At 37.3% G+C, this 24194-nt stretch overlaps 1 protein-coding gene across 1 annotated transcript in view; it reads right to left on the minus strand.

The window, feature by feature from the left end:
• Window positions 1–19635: 19635 nt before the first annotated feature.
• ABHD17C (abhydrolase domain containing 17C, depalmitoylase) overlaps window positions 19636–24194 on the minus strand; it is a 71456-nt gene continuing 66897 nt past the window's right edge. Inside the window, exon 3 of the mRNA XM_074234003.1 lies at window positions 19636–23527. Within this exon, the coding sequence (XP_074090104.1) occupies window positions 23308–23527 (220 nt within the window). The 3' untranslated portion in view covers window positions 19636–23307. The remainder of the gene's footprint in view (window positions 23528–24194) is intronic.

Raw genomic sequence — 24194 nt, forward strand, 5'->3', positions numbered from 1 at the left:
AGAGGTGCAAGGGCACAGAGGTAAAAAATGGAATATTGAATTTAGGAAAAAGCAAAACTACAATAATTCAAAATAAATTCTTTGAATTTCTGAGATCTTTCCTGCTTAAATGTAGGAAATTATAGTGAAAACATTTTTTGGCAGTAATTATACCACAAAAATAACTTGTTCTAAAAAAAAATCAAATATACTATTATGTAAAAAACCTTTATAAATATATATAATTAGAGTCTTTTGAGATTGTGTCAGTTTGATATAAAATCTCAAGATGCTCTTGGAGCCAAAATGGTGACATGAAGGGATTGAGTCTTAGGAGCTCTCTGATGAAACTCATAAACTGGGAGTCTCCTGGGCTGCACCCCAGGGAGCACCTGCACGGAGTGGGGGAGCAGCGGGGGACCTCTGCCTGGGCAAGCACGTGGAGCCCAGCCCTCAGGGCACACAGCCAGCAGCCTGGTCTTTGGGCAGCCTAGACCCGGAAACAGAAGCAGGCGGAGCCGGTAAGCAGGAGCCCCCAGGGCATGAGCCCATTGAGCTGAGGGAGGGGAGTGAAGAGAGAGAGACTGCAGAGCTCTGTCCTCTGTCCCTGGAACAGGAATCTGGAGCTCTGACCACATTCAGATCCTGATCCCAGTCTAGGCCCCCCCCCCATAGAACAGCAGGGCGCCCCCCACCTCGGCCCCATGGCAGAGCGGGGCACATGGTCATTCACAGACCAGGAGGGAGGACAGAACCTCACACAAAGAGACCCTTGTGGGAGTGTCCCAAAAGCTCAGGAAGCACCCCAAAAAACAGGCTTAGGCTGGGAAAATGAACAAAGAAACAAGAGGAAGACCATTGAGAAATATTTTGCAAATGAGCCCAAGAAGGATCAAAATACTCAGTCTGAAGATGAGGAAGCACAAGCTCCTGCATCTAAAGACTCCAAGAAAAAACAGAAATTGGGTTCAGGCTATGACAGAGCTCAAAAAAGACTTTGAAAATCAAATGAGGGAGTTGGAAGAAAAACTGGGAAAAGAAAGGAGAGAGATGCAGGAAAAACATGAAAATGAAGTCAGCAGCTTAGTCAAGGAAATCCAAAAAAATGCTGAAGAAAATAGCATGCTAAAAACCAGCTTAGGTCAAATGGATAAAACATTTCAAAAAGTTATTGAGGAGAAGAATGCTTTAAAAAGCAAAATTGGCCAGATGGAAAAAGAGATAAGAAAACTCTCTGAGGAGAACAAATCCTTCAGAAAAAGAATAGAATTCAGGGAGATCAATGAATTTACCAAAAATCAGGAATCAATACTTCAAAACCAAAAAAATGAAAAATTAGAAGAAAATGTGAAATATCTCATTGAAAAAACAACTGATATGGAAAACAGACTTAGGAAAGATAATTCGAAAATTATTGGAATACCTGAAAGTCAGGATCAGGAAAAGAACCTTGACATCATTTTCAAAGAATTACTACAGGAAAATTGCCCTGATATTCTAGAAGCAGAGGGCAAAATAGAAATGGAGAGAATCCACCGATCCCCCTGAGAAAGAGATCCCAAAAAAAACAACCCCCAGGAATATTATAGCCAAGTTCCAGAACTCCCAAGTCAAAGAGAAAATATTACAAGCAGCCAGAAGGACACACTTCAAATATCGTGTAGCTGCAGTCAGGATCACACAGGACTTAGCAGCAGCTACATTGGAGGCTCGTAGGGCTTGGAATACAATATACCGGAAGGCAAAGGAGCTTAGAATGCAGCCAAGAATGAACTACCCAGCAAGGCTGAATGTCCTCTTCCAGGGAAAAAAGATGGACTTTCAATGAACCAGGGGAATTTCAAAGGTTCCTTTTGGAATGGCCAGAGCTGAACAGAAGGTTTGATCTTCAGATACAGGACTCAGGTAAAGCATGGAGATGGGAGGAGAGGGGGGAAATATGAGGGACTTAATGAGGATGAACTGCATGGATAGAAAAATGATACTGATAATATTCATATGAACCATCTCAGTTAATAGAGCAGGTAGAGGGAGCTTTTATAGTTGAAGCACAGGAGAAAGCTGAATTCGAAGATAAAACATGGTGTAAAAATGGAGTCAATAAGAAAAAAAGGGAAATGGAAAGGGAGAAAAGAAAAAGGAGAGGGGGAATAGTCCAAGCTATTTCACATAATAAGATTTTTTTTTTATTACAATGAGCTATTGCAATGATATGGAAGCGGGGAGGCAAGGGGGAATGAGGGAACCTTTGCTCTCATCAGAGATGGCTAGGAGAGGAAACAGCAAATATACTCAATGGGGTATAGACAACTGGAGTAAGAAGGAGGGGAGAGCAGGGGGAAGGGGTAGGGATGTGAATAAAGGAGGAGAAGATGGACCATGGGGGGACAGTGGTCAGATATAACACATTTTCTTTTTTTACTTCTTGCAAGGGGCTGGGATTGGAAGGCTTGCCCAGGACCATAGGGCCAGGTGGATTCTGGGCCTAAGGGGTGGTATGGGGGCTCAGGGCTTCTTGGCCCCAGGACTAGGGATCTGTCTGCTGTGCCACTCAGCAACCCTACAGCAGAGTCAGATTGAAAGGAGAAAGAAAATACAGTACATGGTAGTGGAGAAATAAGAAAGGAGGGATTGCGATCAGCAATGGCAACGTTGGAAAAATATGGAAGTAACTTTTGTGATGGACTTATCATAAAGAATGTGATCCACTCACGACAGAGTTGATGGTGTTGGAACAAAGACTGAAACACATTTTTTGTTATTATTATTTGGGGGATGGTGCAGGGCAAGTGGGGCTGGGTGGCCTGCCTGGGGCCACATAGCAGGGTAATCATTGGGTGTCTGGGGCCAGATTTGGACCTGCGTGCTCCTGGCTCAAGGGCCAATGCTCTGTCTGCCACCCAGCCACTCCTACTATTATTACTATTTTATTTTATTTTGGGTCTTTTTATTTTCTTCTTTTTGGTTTTTGCAGGGCAGTGGGGATCGGGTGGCTTGCATGTCACATGGCTGGATGATTATTGGGTTTATGAGGCTGGATAGGGACTCGGGTACTGGTGGCTCCAGGGCTGGTGCTTCGTCCATTGCGCCACCTGGCCATAGCTACAATTATTACTATTATTTTTTTTAATTTTAAATTTTTTTCTCCCCCCTTTACTTTTTTGCCCAAGCAAGTCTATCTATATTCATGGGGGGAGGGGTATTTTGTTTACTTGTAAACAAGTATATTTTATTAATGTAAAGAAAAACATTTGTACAAAATGAGAATAAAAAATAAATTAAAAATAAATAAAAATAAAAATAAAATCTCAAGAAATAGCCATCATCACACCTCTTCTACTCTATGGATCTATTAATAGCATTGAAACCACTGGTGGTGTGCTGATCAAAGACCACAATCTTATTCTGATACTGAAAAATGAAACTGCCACCCCAGAATTCAGCGCTGCCCTGAACTACAGGCTGGTTGAGGATGGCCTAAAGTGGAGGCTAGCACTATTTGGGGGGACAAAAGGAAATGAAATCATTTTCAAAAATGCCAATTTAGGATAAGTAAACTCCAGACATCTATGAATACAATAATTATTAGTAGCTTTGATAAGGAGGCAACGAGGTGCCATAGTGAATAAAGTATCAGATTTGGAGTCAGAAAGACTCATCTTTCTGAGTTCAAATCTGACACTTCCCAGTTATGTCACTTGAGCAAGTCACTTAACATTATTTGACTCAGTTTTCCCAGCTGTAAAATAAATTAGCCATTTCAGTATTGTGGCCAAATGGGGGCACAGAGAGTTAAAAAAAACTTTAAAAAACCCCAAATATATCATTTTAGATAACTTTATAAATAGATTTTTGAAAAACTTTTTTTTCCTTGTTGGTGGAGTTGTGAATTCATCCAACCTTTCTGGAGAGCAGCCTGGAACTATGTCCAAAGGGCAACAAAAAATGTGCATACCCTTTGATTCAGCAATACTACTACTGGGCCTATACCCTGAAGTGATTATGAAAAAGCATAAAAATATCACTTGTACCTGTTTGTGGTGGCAAAGAATTAGAAATCAAGTAAATGTCCTTCAACTGGGGAACAGCTTAACAAACTGTGGTATATGTATGTGATAGAACACTATTGTTCTATTAGAAACCAGGAGGGACAGGAATTCAGGGAAACCCGGAGGGATTTGCATGAACTGATGCTGAGTGAGATGAGCAGAACCAGAAAAACATTGTATACCATAACAGCAACATGGGGGTAATGTTCAACCTTGATGGACTTGCTTGTTGCATCAGTGCAACAATCAGGGACAATTTGGGACTGTCTGCAATGGAGAATACCATCTGTATCCAGATAAAGAACCGTGGAGTTTGAACAAAGACCAAGGACTATTACCTTTAATTTAGAAGAAAAAAACCTGTTATATTGTCTGATCTTGCTATCTCTTTTACTTTATGTTTCTTCCTTAAGGATGTGATTTCTCATCACATTCAGTTTGGATCAATGTATACCATGGAAACAATATAAAGACAGACAAATTGCCTTCTGTGGGGGCTGGGGGAGGGAAGTAAGATTAGGGGAAAAACTGTAAAACTCAAAATAAATAAAATCTTTAAATTAAAAAAATATTTTATTAATTCCTTTTATTTTTATACCATTTCTTTCTTGCTATACTTGCCTCTACCTTACTACTTTCCTCCTTCCCGAAAATCCACCTCCTTTAAACTCTCCTCTGTAACAAAGAGAAATTATTAAGCAAAACTAATTCAACATCTAACAGCATGTGCAACATTTGGTAACCATAGTTCCCTAATTCTTTATTGATCTTGGTTATTATACTGCATTTAATCTGAGATCCCCTACTCTCAGAGTGATTTCTATCTGCATTATTGTTTTTTCTTTTCTAGCTCTATTCCTTTTACTCTGTTATCACTTCATACAAATCTTTCCATGCTTATGAATTCTTCATAATGTATCTTAAAGCATAATAATATTATATTACATTCATATATTATAATTTGTTTAGTTATTCCATTAATCAAAGGGCATTCCTTTTTGTTTCTAGGCTTTTGCTAAAATAGAAATCGTCATATTAATATTTTGGTAGATATGAGATTTCCCTTTTTCTCTTTTGCCTGTCTGTATCTCCTTTCTAATCAAATCAAGTCCACTTCCTCCTTGCAACAGTGGTAGGGCCCCTTCAGGCTCCCTTTCTGCATAGCAATCATGGCTGTTCACATAACTTGGATGACCAAAAAAGAGGACATTACAATCCTTCATGGAAAATAGGGGGTCTTACAAGCCTTACCATTTGCCCAGCCACTGCATCCAAATATCTCCTTGGCATTACCATTTTACACACTTTGATCCTATGACCCCATTTGCTGACCTGCTAATGCACCCTAAGGACCCCAACACCTAGCCATCTACACCACTGTTGAGCCCCTAACCTTCCAGGCATGTTCATTCACCCAAAGGTGACCTCTCATGTGTCTCCTTCAATAGGCTGTCATTTCCTTGAAAACAGGTTCTGTCTTATTTTTTAATTGGTGTCTCTTGAGTTTAACTGAGTGCTTGGTTCATAGTAAACACTCAATAAATGCTATTTATCCATTCCTGAATTTCACATCTACCAGCTAGGTGGTGAAGTGGATAGAGCAGTGACCCTAGAGCCAGGAGGATCTGAATTCAAATTTGACCTCAGATAGTTAATAATTGCCTAGCTGTGTGATCTTGAGCAAGTCACTTAACCCCATTGCCTTAAATAAATAAAAAAAAATTTAAAAAGAGACCAATTCTCAGCTCTATCAATAGTGTAATGATATGTCTGTCTGTTCAGAGTTCCTCATAATTGGCTAATATTATTTTTGTTATCTTTGTCTATTTGAGTGCTGTTAGGTGAAAGCTAATACATTTATTTGCATTTCTCTTATTAGTAGTGATATGGAGCATTGTTTTGTGTGGTTGTTGATGATTTCTAACCCTTAAACTTTATTGAGTACTATCTTTTAAAAACTTATTTCCTGAGGATTTATACTTACCCTTGTCCCTTTATATTAATTCCCTCTATAGCTTGGATATCACTCTTATCCATTCATCTCTTTCTCTTCTATTACTGCTAAAGTGCTATAGGGTGTGTTCAAGGGAGATTAGTACCTTTGGTGTGAGGGCTGCTTTCTCCTTTGATGGCCACCTAAGCCATCTAACGCTCACCTGTGGTTCCAAGAAGCTGTAGTATGCACAATGGCCATAACCCGGTAAACCTTTTTGGCAGGAGGGCTAAACCAGGTTGAGGGTAACCAAGGGAGTCTCAAACTCATCCACTACATCTAGAGCCATAATCACCAGTTCTCTCACCATTCTCTTGCTATGCTGGATCATGATGGCTTTGGAAGAGTGAGGCCAATGACTTTGTGCCACTCTACCTCTACTTTAAATCCAATTTACACATGCATCAAAAAACATCACACATACTTTATCATTCCTCACAGTCCTGTGCTGACAGGCAAGTGATGAAGCAACAGGTGCAGGTCCCAGTGTATCTTGCACACAGGTAGCCCAGGTCATAGAGTTGTTTCCCCACTGAAAGCAGCAGTGAGATTTGGCAGCCCCTGGGTAACTGAGCAGGTTTTTTTTAAGGATTGCACTGCTTACATCCTGATGGGAGGGACTGAAAAAGGTGCCCTAAAAAATTATTTGCTTCCCCAATCCTGGCAGGAGACTTCCACAGTGTGGTCGAGACACACACAAAAAAATATGAAAACTTCTTCAAAGAAGATTTCACTCACCATTGGTGCATGGAACGTGGGCACACTCATAGCACAAGATCTAATAGACCTGAAAGATGAACAGTTCTTGTTCTGAGAGAACTCAGTAGGTATGGTACCCAAATAGCAGCCCTGAATGAAATAAGCTGGCAAATGAAGGCCAGCTTACTGAAGCTGGAGCTAGGTACATATTTTTTCTCAAGTAGTCTTGGTCAAGGGGAACACCATGAAGCTGCGGTAGGTTTTGCAATCAAAACTAATCTAGTCAATATTCTTGAATGCCTACCAAGGAGTGAATGACAGGCTTATGACAATGAGATTGCCATTTCCAAGAAAATGTCATGTCACCATCATCATTGCCTATGCTCCCACCATGATGAATACTGATGAAGTTAAAGAAAAATTTTATGAAGACCTGAAGAACCTTTGCATCAATGGACCAAAAGAGGATAAGCTCATAACTGTGGGTGACTTTTAATGTTTGAGTAGGCTCCGATTATCAGATATAGTAGGGAGTCCTTGGAAGGAACAGAGTTGGAAACAGCAACAGTAATGGCCACCTACTATTGAAGACCTTCTCATTACAGTCTTCCATTTACTTAAACATAATAAAACTTCCTGGATGCTCCCTCATAGAAAACACTGGCATCTATTACACTATATGGTCATAAGGAGAAGAGATGGACAGGATGTGAGTGACAAAGACAATGTGTGGTGAAGAGTGCTGGACTGTTGACAGACTCATCCTTTCTAAGCTAAATATTCACATTCAACAGGGGGCAGTTAGGTGGTGCAATGGATAGAGCACAAGCTCTGGAGTCAGGAGGACCCGAGTTCAAATCCAACCTCATTGTCTTGTAAAAATAAAAAAAATCACATTCAACCAAAGTGGTGGCCCCAAGGCAAAATGACTACTAGATGAATTAATGTCAAGAGATTAGAGTATCTCTTTGAGTGGAAGCAGTTTGTTGTTAACTTGGAGAGAAAACTGTGCCAACATCCAGTTGGCAATAGTGGAACAGAAAGAGCGGGCAGCTTTCAGAGTTCTGGTCTATAGAACTGCATTTGCTCAACTGGATCAGAACACTGGCAAATATCATGACTGGTTTGATGAAAATAATGGGGAAATACAGAAACTGTAAAAGAAAAACAAGAACACTACAGGATTTATCTGCAGGATAGTTCATCCATTTCTAAGAAGGCATCATTTAATTCCATTAAAAGCAAGGTACAAGCAAAGCTTAGAGAGATGCAGGACTTCTGGTTCAGTAAGAAGGCACGTGAAATCCATTATTATGGAGATAGCAACAAAATAAAATGCTTTTATGAAACCTTGAAGGTTATTTATGGACCAAAGACATATGGTACATCTTAACTACTCAGTGCTGATGGATTCACATTGGGTAATGATAGGGACGTGATCCTAGAGAGATGGGCTGAACACTTCCATAGTGTTCTTACAGACTATCATCAATCAATTCAGAAACCACTGACCTTCTACCTCAAGTTGAAGTCAATCAGTTCCTAGCTGAAGTTCCAACTGAAGAAGAGGTTTTGAATAACATTAGGCCCCTTTCAAGTGGCAAAGCACCTGTTGCTGATTTTATTCTAGTTGAAATCTATAATGTGGGAGATCTACTGCTCATATAAAAGTTGAATGAAATTTTCTAGGTTATATGGCATTAAGAGGTTATCCACAGGAATTCAAGGATGCCTCATTGTCCATCCCTATAAAGGTCAAGGGAATAGATTATCCTCTGACAATCACAGAAATATTTCTTTTCTTTCAATGCTGATAAGATACTTGCCGTCCTGAGAGCCAGGATGGCTTCAGAAAGGATCAAGGAACAGTCAATATGGCCTTTGCTGCCCAACAACTCCAGGAAAAATATAATGAACAGAACCGAGGTCTGTGTACAATATCTGTAGATCTTACCAAGGCCTTTGATACCATCATTCATGAAGGTTTATGGGAAATTGTGTCAAAATTTGGTTGCCCAGAGAAGTTCATCAATATTGTATGTCAATTCCATGACAGTGTGCATGCCTGGGTTCTAGATAGTGGACAATACTCTCAAAATTTCCCAGTCACCAGTGGAGTAAAACAAAGATGTGTCCTTGCTTCCATGCTTTTTAGCATGATGTTTTCAGCCATATTATCAAACCCCTTCACTGAGGATGAATATAGCCCCAAGGTCAGCTAATGCACTGATGGCAAAATTTTCAACTTGGAAAAACTACAAATCAAGACCAAAGTAGAGGGAGTGTTGGGACATGATCTTCTGCTTGCAGATGATTGTGCACCAGTGCAACTCTGAAGCTGAGATACACAAAGTATGAATTGATTCTCTGCTGCTTGTGTTAATTTTGGTCAAACAATTAACATCAAGAAAATACAGGTAGTTCATCTGCCAGCACCACACCATCCATATGTGGAACCATTTGTTGTAATCAAATGGAGAAGTTTTGAGTACTGTGAACAAGTTCACTTAGCTTGGCAGTGTTTTTTTTTTTCCAGGGAGGTACACATTGACAATGAGGTTGACACACACATCTCCAGAGTTAGCTCAATATTTGGGAGGCTCCAAAAGAAAGTGTGGGAGCAAAGAGGTATTAGATTGACTACAGAGCTGATGTGCTGATCTCATTGCTATTTGCCTGTGAAACCTGGACAGTCTACCAGTGCCATGTCAGAAAACAGAATCACTTCCATTTAAATTATCTTAGGAAGATTCTGAAGATCACCTGGCAGGAGAAGGTACCAGATACTGAGGTCCTTGCTTGAGTTAAACTGCCTAACATTCCAACACTAGTACAGAGAATGCAACTATGATGGGCTGGTCATATTGTTAGAATGTCAGAAGTACATTTGCCAAAAAGATTATTCTATGGAGAACTCACACAGGGCAAGTGCTCACAAGGAGGTCAGAAGAAGTGATACTGGGACACCTGAAGGTCTCTCTAAGAACTTTAGATTTGATTGTTCACATGGGAAACAGTGGCAGAGGACCACCCATGATGGTATGCCCTCATCAGTGAGGGTGCTGCACTCTATGAGGAAGGCAGAATTAAAGCAGCTCAAAGGAAACATGACATATGTAAGTCTAGAGTACCACCCCAAGTGTTCATATGGACTATTTGTGCCCAACCTGTGGTAGAGTACTCCAAGTTTGCATTGGACTGATCAGTCAATTGAACACACCATAATTTGTCTCAAGCATGGAGATGTCATTTTGATCTTCTTCAATAACAAAGGACAAGAACCAACCAATTATACCATAGAAGTGTATAGAAAAAGAACATACTTCCTTACCTTTATACTTACTGGAAAAGCTTTGTCTCTTCACTGTAAAAAATGTTAACTTTTTAGTTTTGATCTATGGTTTAGATCATATTAAAGAAGGTCCCTTGAAAGCCAATATATATAAACATAAATTAGTGCTTTGTTTTTTTCAAAAAGTTTTTTTTGTGCATATTACTATAATCATATCAATTTGTGGGGGTTTTATGTATTTGCTTTTTTTCTACTATTTTCCTAATAGTGACCTTTCCTTGTATGTCTGATATAAAACTATCCTAATCTTAATGAATTGTTGTAGAGCTCTGAAGTATCTATAATTTTATTTAAATTTTTGTGTCAAGATTCATTAGTAATATTGGTCTATAATTATCATTTCCTCCCTAATTTGGGTATCAGGTCATCCTTATCTTGTAAAAGGAATCTGGTGGAGTGCCTTTTTCCTTTGTTAACAAGAGATGATTATCAGTTTCTTTTTAAGTGGTTGACAATTCTTTTTTAACCAAATATTCAATTTCTCCATCTGAAATTGGATTATTTAGAATTTTCTTTCTTATTAATGTGAGATTTTTTTAAATTATCATCTCCTTTAAGTTTCCAGTTTTGCCTCCCTATTAAAGTGCATATAGAATCAGGGTAGTATAGAGGATAAATGCCATTGAAATTAGAGTCAGGAAGTTAGGGTTCAAATTCCAATTCTTTATCTGCTTAACCCTGGACAAAACAAACCTAATGTACCTCAGACTCTCTCTAGGAATGATATACTAAGTTACAGATGGGTTGTAATCTACTTTGGTAGAGAAAGCCCTCTAAAAAATCAGATATTTTCATGTGATCAACTAATTGTGTATATATTTTGTACAAATTTTCCTTAATTCCACTGTATTCAATATAAATCAATAATTTAAATTTTATTTTAGCAATTTCATTCTTCTTTTTCCCATCAAATTAACTTTCATTGATTTTCTTAGTATTCTTTATTTTTATCTATTTTAAAATTTTTTTCACTTTAGCTTGTTAGAATTTTAAAAAATTTTTGATTTATCTTACTTATTTTTCCAGTTACATGCTAAGAAAATTTTTCAACATTCATCCACTTGCATAATTAAAAGTTACACAATTTTCTTTCATCCTTCCTTCCCACTCCCTTCCCCTTTGAGGCAAAGACTTTTGAACATTGAACATGTACATTTGTGTTTAACATATAGCCATGAAAACAAGATACAAAGAACATGGTGCTTACAGTCTAGGTGGTAGCATGTTATATGAAAACAATTCATTAGAAAATGATTTTTTTTTTGCTTGAATTAGCATGGTGAACAAGCATTGAAATGGAAGTCAGAAACCTTGAATTCAAATCTCAGCTCTGCTATTTACTTTGTGACTTGAGCAAGTCATTTTTACTTCTTTAGACCTCAGTTTCAGTCATAAAATGGGGATGATGATAATATTCATATGGTCTACCTCATCTATTTGTTGACAGGAAAAATGCTTGATAACCTTTAAAATGCTATATAAATATGAGTTATTATTATGAGGTATATGAAAAAAGAGGTACATCAAAGACTATATAAATTCTGAGATGATAAGATAGGTTATCACCTATTTATTATAGGTGATTATGGGGGCCAGAGGAGGTAGTTGGGGGGAAGGATCAAAGGGAAAATAGCACTTCCACTGGAATTTAAAGGATGTTACTAAGACCAAATACATAGATTTGAACCCTGTGTGGTCTAGTGTCAGTTTATTCCTAGAGAAACTATTTGGGATTCTCAACTTCCATCTCAGTTGCCAAAAAACCAAATTATCTACTACAATTATTTGGTCTCTTTTGGATCCAGTGGACCACACTGTCACTGAAGATGTCTTGGAGTTGCTTTGTGTTAACCTCAGCACACATACCTCCCTGGTCAAATACTTTATCTGCTAGTTTGATTGATTGCATTCATTCTGAATAGCTAGGAAGCGGTTCCCTGTATTTGGGACTTCACTAATAAATTAAAAAGACATCCGGAACAAATGAGCCAGCCTGGTGTGGTCCATGAGCTGAAAAGGCAGCAGTTCTTTGTAGTATGTTCTCTGATCTCAGCACAAAAATGGAGCTCTTCTGTTCTTCCTTTTGGACTCTCAGTTATTCCTGTACCATTTTTAATAGACAGCCATTCAAAAGCTGAAGAAAAAATAATACCCTCTTTTCTGCATATCAGTTCCTTGCTTTTTTCACAACTGTGGCATGTGCTAGCTGGGATTAATAGGTTACTCATTTGGTGGGTTCCAATGCCCTTTTGAAAAGGATCGTAGTTTCCAAAAATGAGTCTGGCAGGTTGATAGTAAGCATTCTGTTCCTATCTACTTTTAAAACATGCTGCTGAAGGTAACTTCTCTCTAACACCATGCTCATCACAGGATCCTCAGTCCATCTTTCTCTCCCCAGGACTATAGTATTTTTGCCTTTATACCATTTCTTGATAGTAAGGCTAATTAAATAGTTTCTGCACAGTTTTATTAATAGTTCTCTCTTTGTGAATGGTGGAACAAAATGTTTCATTTTACAAATTTTATAATTTTGAAAATTTTTACAAAACGCAGACATTTTACAATACACAGTCACTACTTTTTCTTCTTCCCTGTATATCTTAGCCTGAAGTCTACATTTCCCAAAGAATTGATATAAAGGTATAAAATAATTCTTTACAATATCACTATCCCTAATATCCATCAGTATCCATTAAATTAAAAATCTTTGATGATGATCAAATCCCAATAATGAGCACTAGCTCTCTAATAACTAAGGAATGGTGACATAATCATTCAAATCCCATTGCCCATTGCCTGCTCCCTTATTGCCATTTCCCTCAATTCACTCAGGCTCCACTGTCCCACTTTAAAGCAAATCACCCATATGAGAAAATACAACCCATTCTAAATCATCTCCAGAATACTTACTTTCTTTTAAAATCTCTTCCTTTCCCACTCCTTTCATATTCTCTAAGGGTGACTTGGCATTCTGATGACCCAGTCTCCATGACCATCATTTTCAGCATTGGTTGAATTTTCACCTATTCTGTCAGCTCACTAGTCAAAGTGGGATGATTGGAATATCTCTTGCTTCCCCTTGGCACTTTTCAGGTTCTCCCCCTACTCACATCCCTCAAAACCTCTCTTCCTTTGAGATTCACTCAATCCCTATCTATCACCCAATAAAAATTCTATCAACATCCAAGAGAACTCCCTTTTTTCCTTACTGAGTTTACTACTTGTTTCAGTTTCTCTCCCTTCCAATTCCTTTCCCGAGAGCAGGGGACTTCACATATTGATATTCTTTCAACCACATCAATATTCCCTTACCTCCCTGTTCCTTGATTTGTTCATTTGCCATGACTTATCCATCTGACCTCAGCTATACACAGATGTTCATACTCTTGATCCTGCCATCACCCAGGAAAATTCCATTTCCATGTTGAGAGATTCTGGAATTCCTTTTCTGATCACACTCTATTGTCCTTCCAACTCTTCCTCTATCTTTGCAATCCCAACCCCTGTTCTTCCTCCTCATTGTGACTTAAGACTTGTCTTTCAGAGGATATCAATTCTGTCCTGGCACAATCCCTTTAATTCTTTCAATTCTTCTGCACTGGCTACATTCTCTTCCCTTTCTCATCTAAATACCTTAGTGAACTAGTTTAACTATATACTGTCTTCTCAGATTTATTTAACCAGCCCTAATCTCTCCTGTCCTCCAGTCTCACATCATCTATTATCTATTGGACATCTTGGACCAGATCTTAAACCCAACATGTCCAAAACTGAATTTTTATCTTTCCTCCTACTTCCTAACTTCCTTTTATTGTCAAGGGTACCATCACCTAGGTTCACAACCTAGGTCTTATCTTCGATGTCTCATGCCCCCACCTCCCATGTCTAATCTCTTGCCAAGGCTAGTAGATATTGAATTTATAATATTTCTTTTATATACCCCCTTCTCTTTTTCCAACACTGCCACTACACTGGCACTCCCCTCAGCACCTCATGCCTAAATAAATTCAATAGTCTGCTGGTTTTCTCTCTCCTTTCTTAGCCATTCCCATTTAATTGCCAAAGCAGAGAATATTCTGAATTTTCCTGAAACACAGATTTATGTTACCACAGTGGCTTTAACAACATTATGAGTTGATGATGGATACTTCTCCTCTCAGCAATTCAGAGATCAAGGACTACCCCGAGAGACATGTTAAGAACAATGCCATCCATATCCAGAATTTTAAAAAAAGCACCACAGAATCTGAATGCATACTGTGTTCACTTTTTAAAAAATTTCTTATGTTTTTCCTATCTCATGATTTTCTTTCTTTCCCCTTAGTCCTAATTTCTTACAAAAATGATTAATATGTAAATATGTTAAATACAAATATGTGTACAGTTTTTACCAGATTGCTTGCTGCCATGGGAAGGGGAAGGGAAAGGAGAATGGTAGAAAAATATGCAATGTATAAATTTATACATGAAAGAATACTGAAAAACTACCACAGCATATAATTGGAAAAATAAATATCAATTTAAAAAGTAAACTCAAGTGGTTCTCTATTACATTCAGAATCAAATAAAAAAATCCTCTGTTGGGTATTCAAAGCTTTTCAAAACCATTCTCTCTCCTGCTTTTCCAGTCTTCTTGTACTTCCTACTCAGCCACCTACTCTGGAAAATATGACACCAGCCTCATGCTGTTTTTCCTCAAGGCAACCCATCAACAGACTGTGGGCAGCTTCATTGGCTATCCCTAGGATCTGGAATTCTCTCCTTCACCTCTGCCTCCTGGCTTCTCTGACTTCGAGTCCCTATAAATTCCATCTTCCACAATAAGCCTTTCCCAATTCCCTTAATGGTACTGTCTTCTTTCGATTATTTTTGCTATATGTAGCTTGTTTGTAGTTTGTGCGTGGTTGTTTACATGTTGTTTCCTTCCACCAGACTGTGAGATACTTAAAACTGGGACTGTCTTTTGCCTCTGGATCTTCACAATGCCTAACACTAAAGAAATGCTTATTGATGACTGGTCTTACACATGATAATCAGGTACTTATAGTTTAAAAAATAAATTGGCATGGTCAAGAATAGTTCCAATGAGAAAAGTCCTTTATATTATCCATTAAGGCAAAGAAAACAGGAAAAAAAATTAATGGTCTTTGCTTTGATAGAGGAAAGCAGTTTGAACTTGAATGCCTCAAATGGCCCTTTAAATACAAAAAAAAAAATGAAAAAGAATTTTCAATTCCTCGATAAGATCCCAAATGGATGCCTAAATGTGACATGGGTTGCTAGAATTTGGGTTTTGGATCCCTAATTTTATTAATTCCTATTTCCCTCCTGAATCTCACTAAAGGTGAACACAGCACCAAAAAGGAGGGTGAAATACAATTTACTTAAATTAGAAATGCAAGTTAATTAACAGATATGTAAAATAGCAAAAACTGTCAAACTACAAATATTCTTCCTTCAATCTCCAGGTTGCAGACCTCTCTCCCTAACTCCCTTCACTCTTCCCTGAATTTACAACACAATGGAAAAGGGACATAGGTAGTGGTAGTATTTCCTAAACTGACCTTTTGGTCTCCTGATCACAAGGAAGAGAAATCAATCATTCTTGGGGCTGCATTTAGGGTGCTCTGGGTTTTTCTGCACAAACTACAGATACTTAAGGATCTCTTCTTTCTTATTGGCTCCAATAATTGAGCTGTTCTCCAGTCTTTTTGGGGGGTGGAATGACAGCCTTACCCTTCCAACACTTTTACTAGAAATACCAGCACTAGAATGACTAGCTGCCACTATAGGTCAATATGCCTCATGATCTAGATTAACTTCAGTGATGGGGAAAATTCCTAAGCTGCACGGGTGTCTCTTCAAGACCTTGGTTTTTATTCCTTCTCTTTTCTCCTGCCTTTTCTGCCTTTCAGTCTTCTAGTTTCTTTTCAGTTCGTTTTCCGGTAATTTCCAAAGAACCCATTTGGGGACACAGATACCCCCTTACATTGACTCTGCTCATCAGGCACAAGTATTCTCCCTTGTAGAATGACTGACAGTTTGGCAATTGCAGAACACTAGTCACAAAGTTGACTGGGCAAGAGAAAGCATCGATATAAATTCAAAGTACATGAGCAATTAATGATGGTGGGGGATAATCTTCAGATAAGAGGTGCAGCCTCAGAGTGCAAAGAACATGAGAAAACCTGAGTTCTAATTTGAATTCTATCATTAAACTCTACAGATCCTATTTTAAATGCATGATTCAATATGCAGCTATACAACCTTAAATCCTAGCCCACATACTAGGGCTCTGTTGCTAAGTACATATGAGAAGGGGTAAGATCTGTAAACCAGCTGCTAAAGAGCTTGGGTACATCCTAAGGACGGTGGAATAGCACCAGGCTAACAGGTACAAAGGTGCCATTGGTCAGCTTCCTAGCTATTCCAGTGTATGGAGGAAAGAGTTTGATTCTAATAATGTATAGTGTTTTACAGCTTTCTGTAAGGTGCATTCTTCTTAACAATCCTGTGAAATACCCTGTGTCAGTATTATCCTTAACAGATGAGGAAATCATAGTGATGGAGAAGTTATGAAATAGAATGAACCTCAGAGGTTGTTATCTATGAGGATAGCAAGAGCTAGGTAAGGTAAATGACTTTCCCAAGGTCATTTGAACCTGTCATCCAATTACAAGTCTTGTGATCTTTTCACTCTATACATGAATAAATGATGTTTGGGCCCACCAATTTGGGAATAATATAACAGCAGCACAAATATAGTCATGGTTCCTGGAGGATCATAGGTTTGGGGGCCAGAGGTGACCAGAGCTATCTAGTTCAACATCCTTTATATTGACAGCTACACTTTACCCACAGAAGTTAAATGAATTGTCAAATGTCACACAGGAGGAAACTGAATAATGGGAATGAATGAAAAGTCATACAATGTGCTAAACATTCAGGACTCAAATACAGACAGTCCCTATTCTCATGGAGCTTATAATAGGGAAAGTTAACATATATAGGGGAGTGGTAACCAGATGAATCACAGGGATGGAGAACTGGTCTATAAGGGCAACTGACAGCATAGCTGTTGGGTGGTCCCAAGGATAGAGCTAGTCTAAGAGTCAGGAAGACCTGAGTTCAAATTCAGCCTCAGATACTTTCTAGTTGTATGACCCTAGGTAAGTCACTTATCCCTGTATACTTCAGTTTCCTTATCTGTAAAATGAGCTGGGCAAGGAAATAGCAAACTATTTCAGTATTTTTGCCAAGAAAACCCCAAATGGAGTCATGAAGTTAGATATAACTAAAACTGACCAAACAACAACAAAAATTTATATGATCTTTCCAGAGAAAATGGTACTATTGATTTAATTAGTGAAGCCAGAGCAAGAGGTAGGGCAAGGGTCCACACGGATAAAAATGGCAAATGGCAAGACAGTGAATGGATAATTGGAAGATGATGTATGGTCTGAAGCCATTGAGCATTTTTTCATTTAATCATTAGAAAAAGACAGATCTAGAACCTGAATGTAATTGAGAGGACTTAGAGGACTCTACAAGAAGTACCTACTTTTTGCTGTGATTTCCTGCAAGAGCACATTCTAACTGCCTATGTTCTGTAAACTCTAAAACTCACTACAGTCAGATACAGTAATGGTGGCATGAGCACTGATTTGCAATGAGAGAGCTTGGTTCAAATAATACTTCCCACTGGACCACTCACCTGGATTTCACCCTAGTCTCCAGCAAGATCCAATCAACTCAGAAACTCACCCTGACTCAGTACCCCTTGGACAGCCTCCCTCTGACTGGTGAGGGTCCAGAGCAGATGCCTCATCATTTGGCAATGGACTGGAGGCTTCAAACTCTCTTAGCAACTTAACAGTCTTAATAGAGTTGCTATTTAACTCCTCTGAATTTGCTCTTAACTGTTTGGGGAGAAAATCACTATACAAATAACAGGAAGATGAAGCATGTTAAATTTCAGACAAGTCTAATTTGAACTTTTCTAGTATTTCCATCCCTCTCCCTTACCCCAATGGTGGGGAGACACAAATGTTAATAATCAGTGCCCAGTGGTATCATGAATATCTTTTCTAATTATTACATAATGAACCATTGGCTTATTTACAGTTCTGGAGCTGTTCTCAGACACGCGTACCTTCTCCACTCATTCAATGTTGTCTGACTTGAGCTTGCGTTCACTGACAGTTAAAAATCATTCTTATCTATTTACTAGGGTTATCATATAGAAATAATTCCCATGTTTTTAAGTACAATCCTGAGGCCAGAACTCCTCAGAGGATAATGCTGGTCCCTTCTAGGGATAGCCACTCTTTTTCTTCTTTAGTTACAAAAGGATGTTTTTTGATAAGCACTGCATTCACTTTTATTTCTGAATAAATTTTGCAATTCTCCCTTAAATTTATGAACAAGAGACACTACAACAGAAAATACATTGGATTTAAATATTCAAATCCTGTCTCTGCTGTTTACATATGAATCATCATCTCTTGCTCCTCTCCTAACATCCTAATCTGTAAAATGTAGCTCCCTAACCTTCTACCTCTAAATCTGTGATTTTATACTAAAGAACTTAAAACATCAGTCAGGTATAACCCATTTCTCAAATGGGTTATATTCTCAAAATCAAATTATAAGGCTTGAAATTTTCCCAATAAAATCATCTTATGATGGTTAGACTCCCATGCTAATTCACAAAAACTTGTTTAAATTATTAGCTGGACAAGTCATATACTTCTGGATTTATTTGTTCACATGAAAAGAGGGGGGGATTTTGGGGGGGGTGCGGAGAGGGGCCTATGCAGCTCTAACAATTTATTGTTCTACAAGATCAGCAATAGTAACCCAAGTTCGGGATTCTAGCAATTGGGGACTACTGTATATAGTAAAGTATGAAGGAATTTTATCCCCTTTCATGGGCAGATGGCCAGCCTTGGAGAAGATCTAGGAAGATCTCTTTTTTGCTACCTTCCTCTTTTATCCTATTTTCTTAATGCCCCATTGCAGCAATTCACCCAATTACTTATTTTCTCTAGTACTCTCTTACCTTCTAACTTTCACTCTTTCAGTGACAAAGATATTATATGGAAATTTAAAGGAAAACAAATCAGATTAGAATACAACATATAAATGACAATACATGTAGAACTCAGGTCTATGTACTATTAAAGGATAAGTTCTCTAGTTACATAATACATTAGCTATCCTCTGAGAACTAATATATGTACATTGACCCCTCTCTCTCCAATTAGAATAGAAACTCCTTGAGAACTTGCAGTATTTCATTTTTGATTTTGTATACTCTGTACTTAAGCATGACATCTGGCTCATAATAGTTGCTAAGTTTAACAGAGGCTAACATCTATCTATATACACATACAATTATATATATATATATATATATATATATTATGTGACATGGAATATATAAATATCCATAACATATATTTAAAATATTAATATATTCATTCTTAATTATATATAATTATATACATACACACACACTCACACATAGAGACGGAAAAAGAATGAAGCTAGGTGGTAGAGAGAACAGTGTTCCTCTTATTATACTATCTTATATATTATACTACAGTGTCCCAGGTGGGCCTGGAATGTGGAAGACCTATGTTCAAATTTGGTTGCAGACACATATTAGCTATGTGACCCTAGGAAGTCATTTAACTCTATTTGCCTGTTTTCTCATCTGTAAAATGAGTTGGAGAAGGAAATGACACACCATTCTAATACCTTTGCCAAGAAAAAACTCAAATAGGGCCACAAAGAGTTGGACACAATTGGAAAAGATTCAACAACACTGTGTGTATGTATGTATGTATGTATGTGTGCATATATTCATGCATATGAATGTGAATATTCATAAAATACAAGTAATTTGGGGAGGACAATAGTTGTTGAGGGGATCAGGAAAGGCTTACTATGTAGGGGGTGACTGAATCTTTTTTTTTTTTTTTTTTTTTTTTAGTTTTTGCAAGGCAAATGGGGTTAAGTGGTTTGCCCAAGGCCACACAGCTAGGTAATTATTAAGTGTCTGACACAGGATTTGAACCCAGGTACTCCTGACTCCAGGGCCATTGCTTTATCCACTGCACCACCTAGCCACCCCACGGGTCACTGAATCTTAATAAAAATGGAAGAGATGATGAACAACTACATTGCTGACATGAAGGAAGCTGTGAGGAACTAATAGGTCAGTATGATTCGCCCATGAAATGCAATCACATTTTTAGAAGATCTGAAAGTTAGTGAAGGGGTTCAGTTAGAAAAGCTTTACATACCAAAGGAATTTACATCTGATCAAAGAGTTAAGAGGAAACAACTGGAGTTGAGTGGGGGGTATACTATAGTCAGATTCATGCTTTAGGAAAATCATGTTGGTTAGCAGTATGAAAGATGGATTGGTGTGGGGAGACATTAAAAGGAGGAAACTAATTAGGAGGTTGTTGCAAGAGTCTGGGCAGAAGGTGATGAAAGATTGAATCAGGCTATGTGAAAAAAGAAAGAGATTCTAAGTAAGATATGCTCTGAAGATAGAAATGACAAGATTTGGCAAATGAATGGATATGTGGTATAGCTGTAAGGATGATGGTGAGATTGTGAACATAAGTGACTGGAAGGATGGTGGTACCCTCAACAGAACTAAGGAAATTCAGAAGAATGGGCTGTGGGATGAGTGAAGAAGTTTTGACTTGGATACTTTGAGGTTGAGAAGTCTAAGGAAGGGATAGCCAGTTTTCAGTATTTAAAAGAGCTCAGTGTATAGACAACACAGGCTAGATAAAGACAACTTAACCAGAATTAATAACTTATGGTTAATAAAAATCTGGAAAAATGGAAATACAACCTGAACCTCTCATCTGAAAAGATGCTAGGAAAAAAGATATTCTTATATAATATTTTACTTTACTCATCTTTTATACATAGGGTTACTAGATAGCTAAAAAAGGGAAGTAAAAAAGGGTGCAAGAATACAAATTAAAGAATACACTTTAATAAGAATATTTTCAGTTCTTTATATTCCAATTTTATTAAACTCTTCCTCCTCTGTGAATATTCAAGATACTTAGAGACTCTGAATTTTTCTTTCACAAGCCAAAGAGTAGGTAAAATATTTTGAAAAAGAATATTTTTGAGTTTTTCCATTAGTCCCGACAAGTATCAGTTGGAAGATGATCTTCTGGGATCTAGTTGTCTAATTATACTATCTTTTCTATTATCTTCTTTAACTAGAAGGGAGTGGCTTAAATTTTCTCCAGTAAGTACAGTAGCTAATATCTGTAACCAAAAAAAATCATGAGAATTGTCATTATATTTTCATCAGATCCTGAAATGAATGCCCCTCACAGTTCATTATTATTTATAATTAGAAATACCAAGATCTTTGAAGATGATTTACCTAATACATTAAGTTTTGTTTATTCTACCCAGAGGTGTTTAGCATCCCTTATATAAAAACAACTCTATTTTCCTTCTAGATTCATAGATTTAAAATAGCAGGGAGAAGGGGGTGGCTAGGTGGCGCAGTAGATAGAGAACCTGCCCTGGAATCAGAAGTACCTGAGTTCAAATCCTGCCTCAGACACTTAATAATTACCTAGCTGTGTGGTCTTGGGCAAGCCACTTAACCCCACTGCCCCCCAAATAGCAGGGAGAAACCAAGCATTTAAATTTATACTGTGCTATCTGTTAAGTCCTTTCGATTGATACTTGAGTTGGTCAGAGGCCCCATCATAAACTATCTGAAATAACGAAGTCTGAAAGTTTAAGGGACTTTCCTCAGAAGAAACAGAAACAATAGAAAGCTTTGACTATTTTTCCAAATCCAACAAAATGTATTCTTACCTTGTCTATCATTTTTTAAACAAAGATAAAGAAAAATCACACAAGTCAATATGCTCTAATCCATGCATCCTTTATTCCATTACAACCACTGTGTTGCATTAAGCAACAGTACACGAAGTGGCAATCAACCCGAATCAAATGTTACAACATTCTGAGGCTTGCTTACAGTACATTTAAGGCCTTTGAATCTGGGGAAAAACACATACAGTAACAAAAATTCCCAAACCCCAACCTATGAGTAGTGTAACAATTTTAAATGTCTTGCATTTCTGATGCATATTCTGTGCCATTCCAGTGTCAAAAATCAAATGACTTCTAAACTAAGATTAGTTTAGTGAAACTTTTAATTACATAAATCCATCAAAACATAAATGTATAATTTCTTTTTGTCTTGGAAATATTATAAAAATTTTAATAGCAAAATAACAGGGATAAAAACATATTAACAAAATGTATTCAATCATTTATAAACAAGAATTTTGCAGTTTGTTGTTGTAACTAGACAAATGAAAATTACCAATTAAGAATCTATGCACAATGTAAATTCAAATATGTACAATCCTTTTAAAAAGTCTACAAGGAATGCTTTACAGAAGGAAAGTCTGCTATGGCTCTTTGTCAGACCAATCAGACAATTTGAATATTAAAACTGTTTGCTAGTAATAAATTTACACTTTAAAAAAACATTTAGTTTCAATATTTTTTCTTTAAGAATATTCCAGTTATATTTATATGTTACAGTTGATAAAATCTGTTGGTGATACCTCCATTATGTATTTCTTATGTTTTAGGAAAAAAAGGAAATATTTTGAATGGTTTGCTTGGGGGAAAAGATCAGTATGTTAACAAGGATTACTGAGAGAGAAAATTTCATCCTGATAAGCTTTCCAGTTACAATACCACAGCTAAAAAATTCACAAATTAAACACTACTCTCTTAGACCAAAGCCAAGAATCCTTTAAGTAGAGCTGTAGTTAGACAAAAGCAGTGTTCCAAAAACTGAGAACATTAGATTTAAAAAAAAGTCTTGCGTGAAAAAATCATAAATGATCAGACATAAGAGAAAACTGATCGTGGGATATTTCAAATAGCACTAGAAAAGTGTCCCCATGTTCAGCTATCATTTCCACTTTCTCCAAGGTAATGAAGCTGAAAAGTTACAGCTGTTAATCACATTATGTGCATTATAGACTGATTTCCAAATACAAAAGACTGAAATTTTATCAGATATTTGATTAGAATACCCTAAAGATTGGGCATTTCTTCATAGTTATAAAGCCATTACAGCTATCCAGTTTAAAGCGTGTGCAAAACATAATTCTTCCATTCACAGTAAATGAGGTAAAATCAAGTATCCTTCTTCAGGAATTGGGGAGTTCATGAGAGATGAACTGTTTGAGTCTTTCCAGATATTGTGCATAAAGCTCTATGTCATTATGCCCTGCCCCTTCTACCCAAAGGGGTTCTACTGCTCGTGGGCATCGCTCATACATTGCTAGGCCATGAGAAAAATCTATTACCTCATCCTCTGTACCATGAATTACCAAAACAGGAGAGGTTACTTTAGATATCTTGTCAATGCTGAAAAAGAGAGGAGAAAAGAAATTAGTTCTGCACAAAGAGAAAATACTTTATTTTTAGTTGCAAATTAACATATACTCAAAAGAAATGTTTTTTCTCTTGTGAAAACTTCTAAAGGTTGTCATAAAAATAAAGTTGTAAAGTGATTACCTTGGGTTTATTGATACTTGTTTTTATGCAATACGACTACAAGGTAATAAGACTGCCTTTTAAATAAACATACAAATTATTTTTACATTCAAATGAATGTTGTACCCCTATAATTATTTCAACAATGTTACCCCCCCCAAAAAAACCTTCAAAAAGTGAAAACAATTTTAGACTTCCTCTTTGGAATTGCCTTTAAAGCTTGATTATGAAACATAGAAGAAAATCAGTGCTGATTATAATCAGGCCTCATTTCAGATCCCTGAGTGTATTAACAATTCAATGTACCTGATCTATTAGATTTAACTCCAAATGATTTTTGGCTATTTCCAAAAGTAAAAACCAAATTCAAAAGTGAAAATTTGCTTCTGTTGAGCCAAGTCAAAAGCATATGTGTCACATGCCTTAAAACCATTTGCAATAGAGGTGTTCCAAAAATTATTTGAGAAACGGTAGTGTTATTGAATTAAGTCTATAGCTTCCCAATGGGACTACACTCTTTGTAAAACTAGTATCATTA

The sequence above is a fragment of the Macrotis lagotis genome, chromosome 4 (assembly GCF_037893015.1).
Source record: "Macrotis lagotis isolate mMagLag1 chromosome 4, bilby.v1.9.chrom.fasta, whole genome shotgun sequence".
Taxonomy (NCBI): Eukaryota; Metazoa; Chordata; class Mammalia; order Peramelemorphia; family Peramelidae; genus Macrotis; species Macrotis lagotis.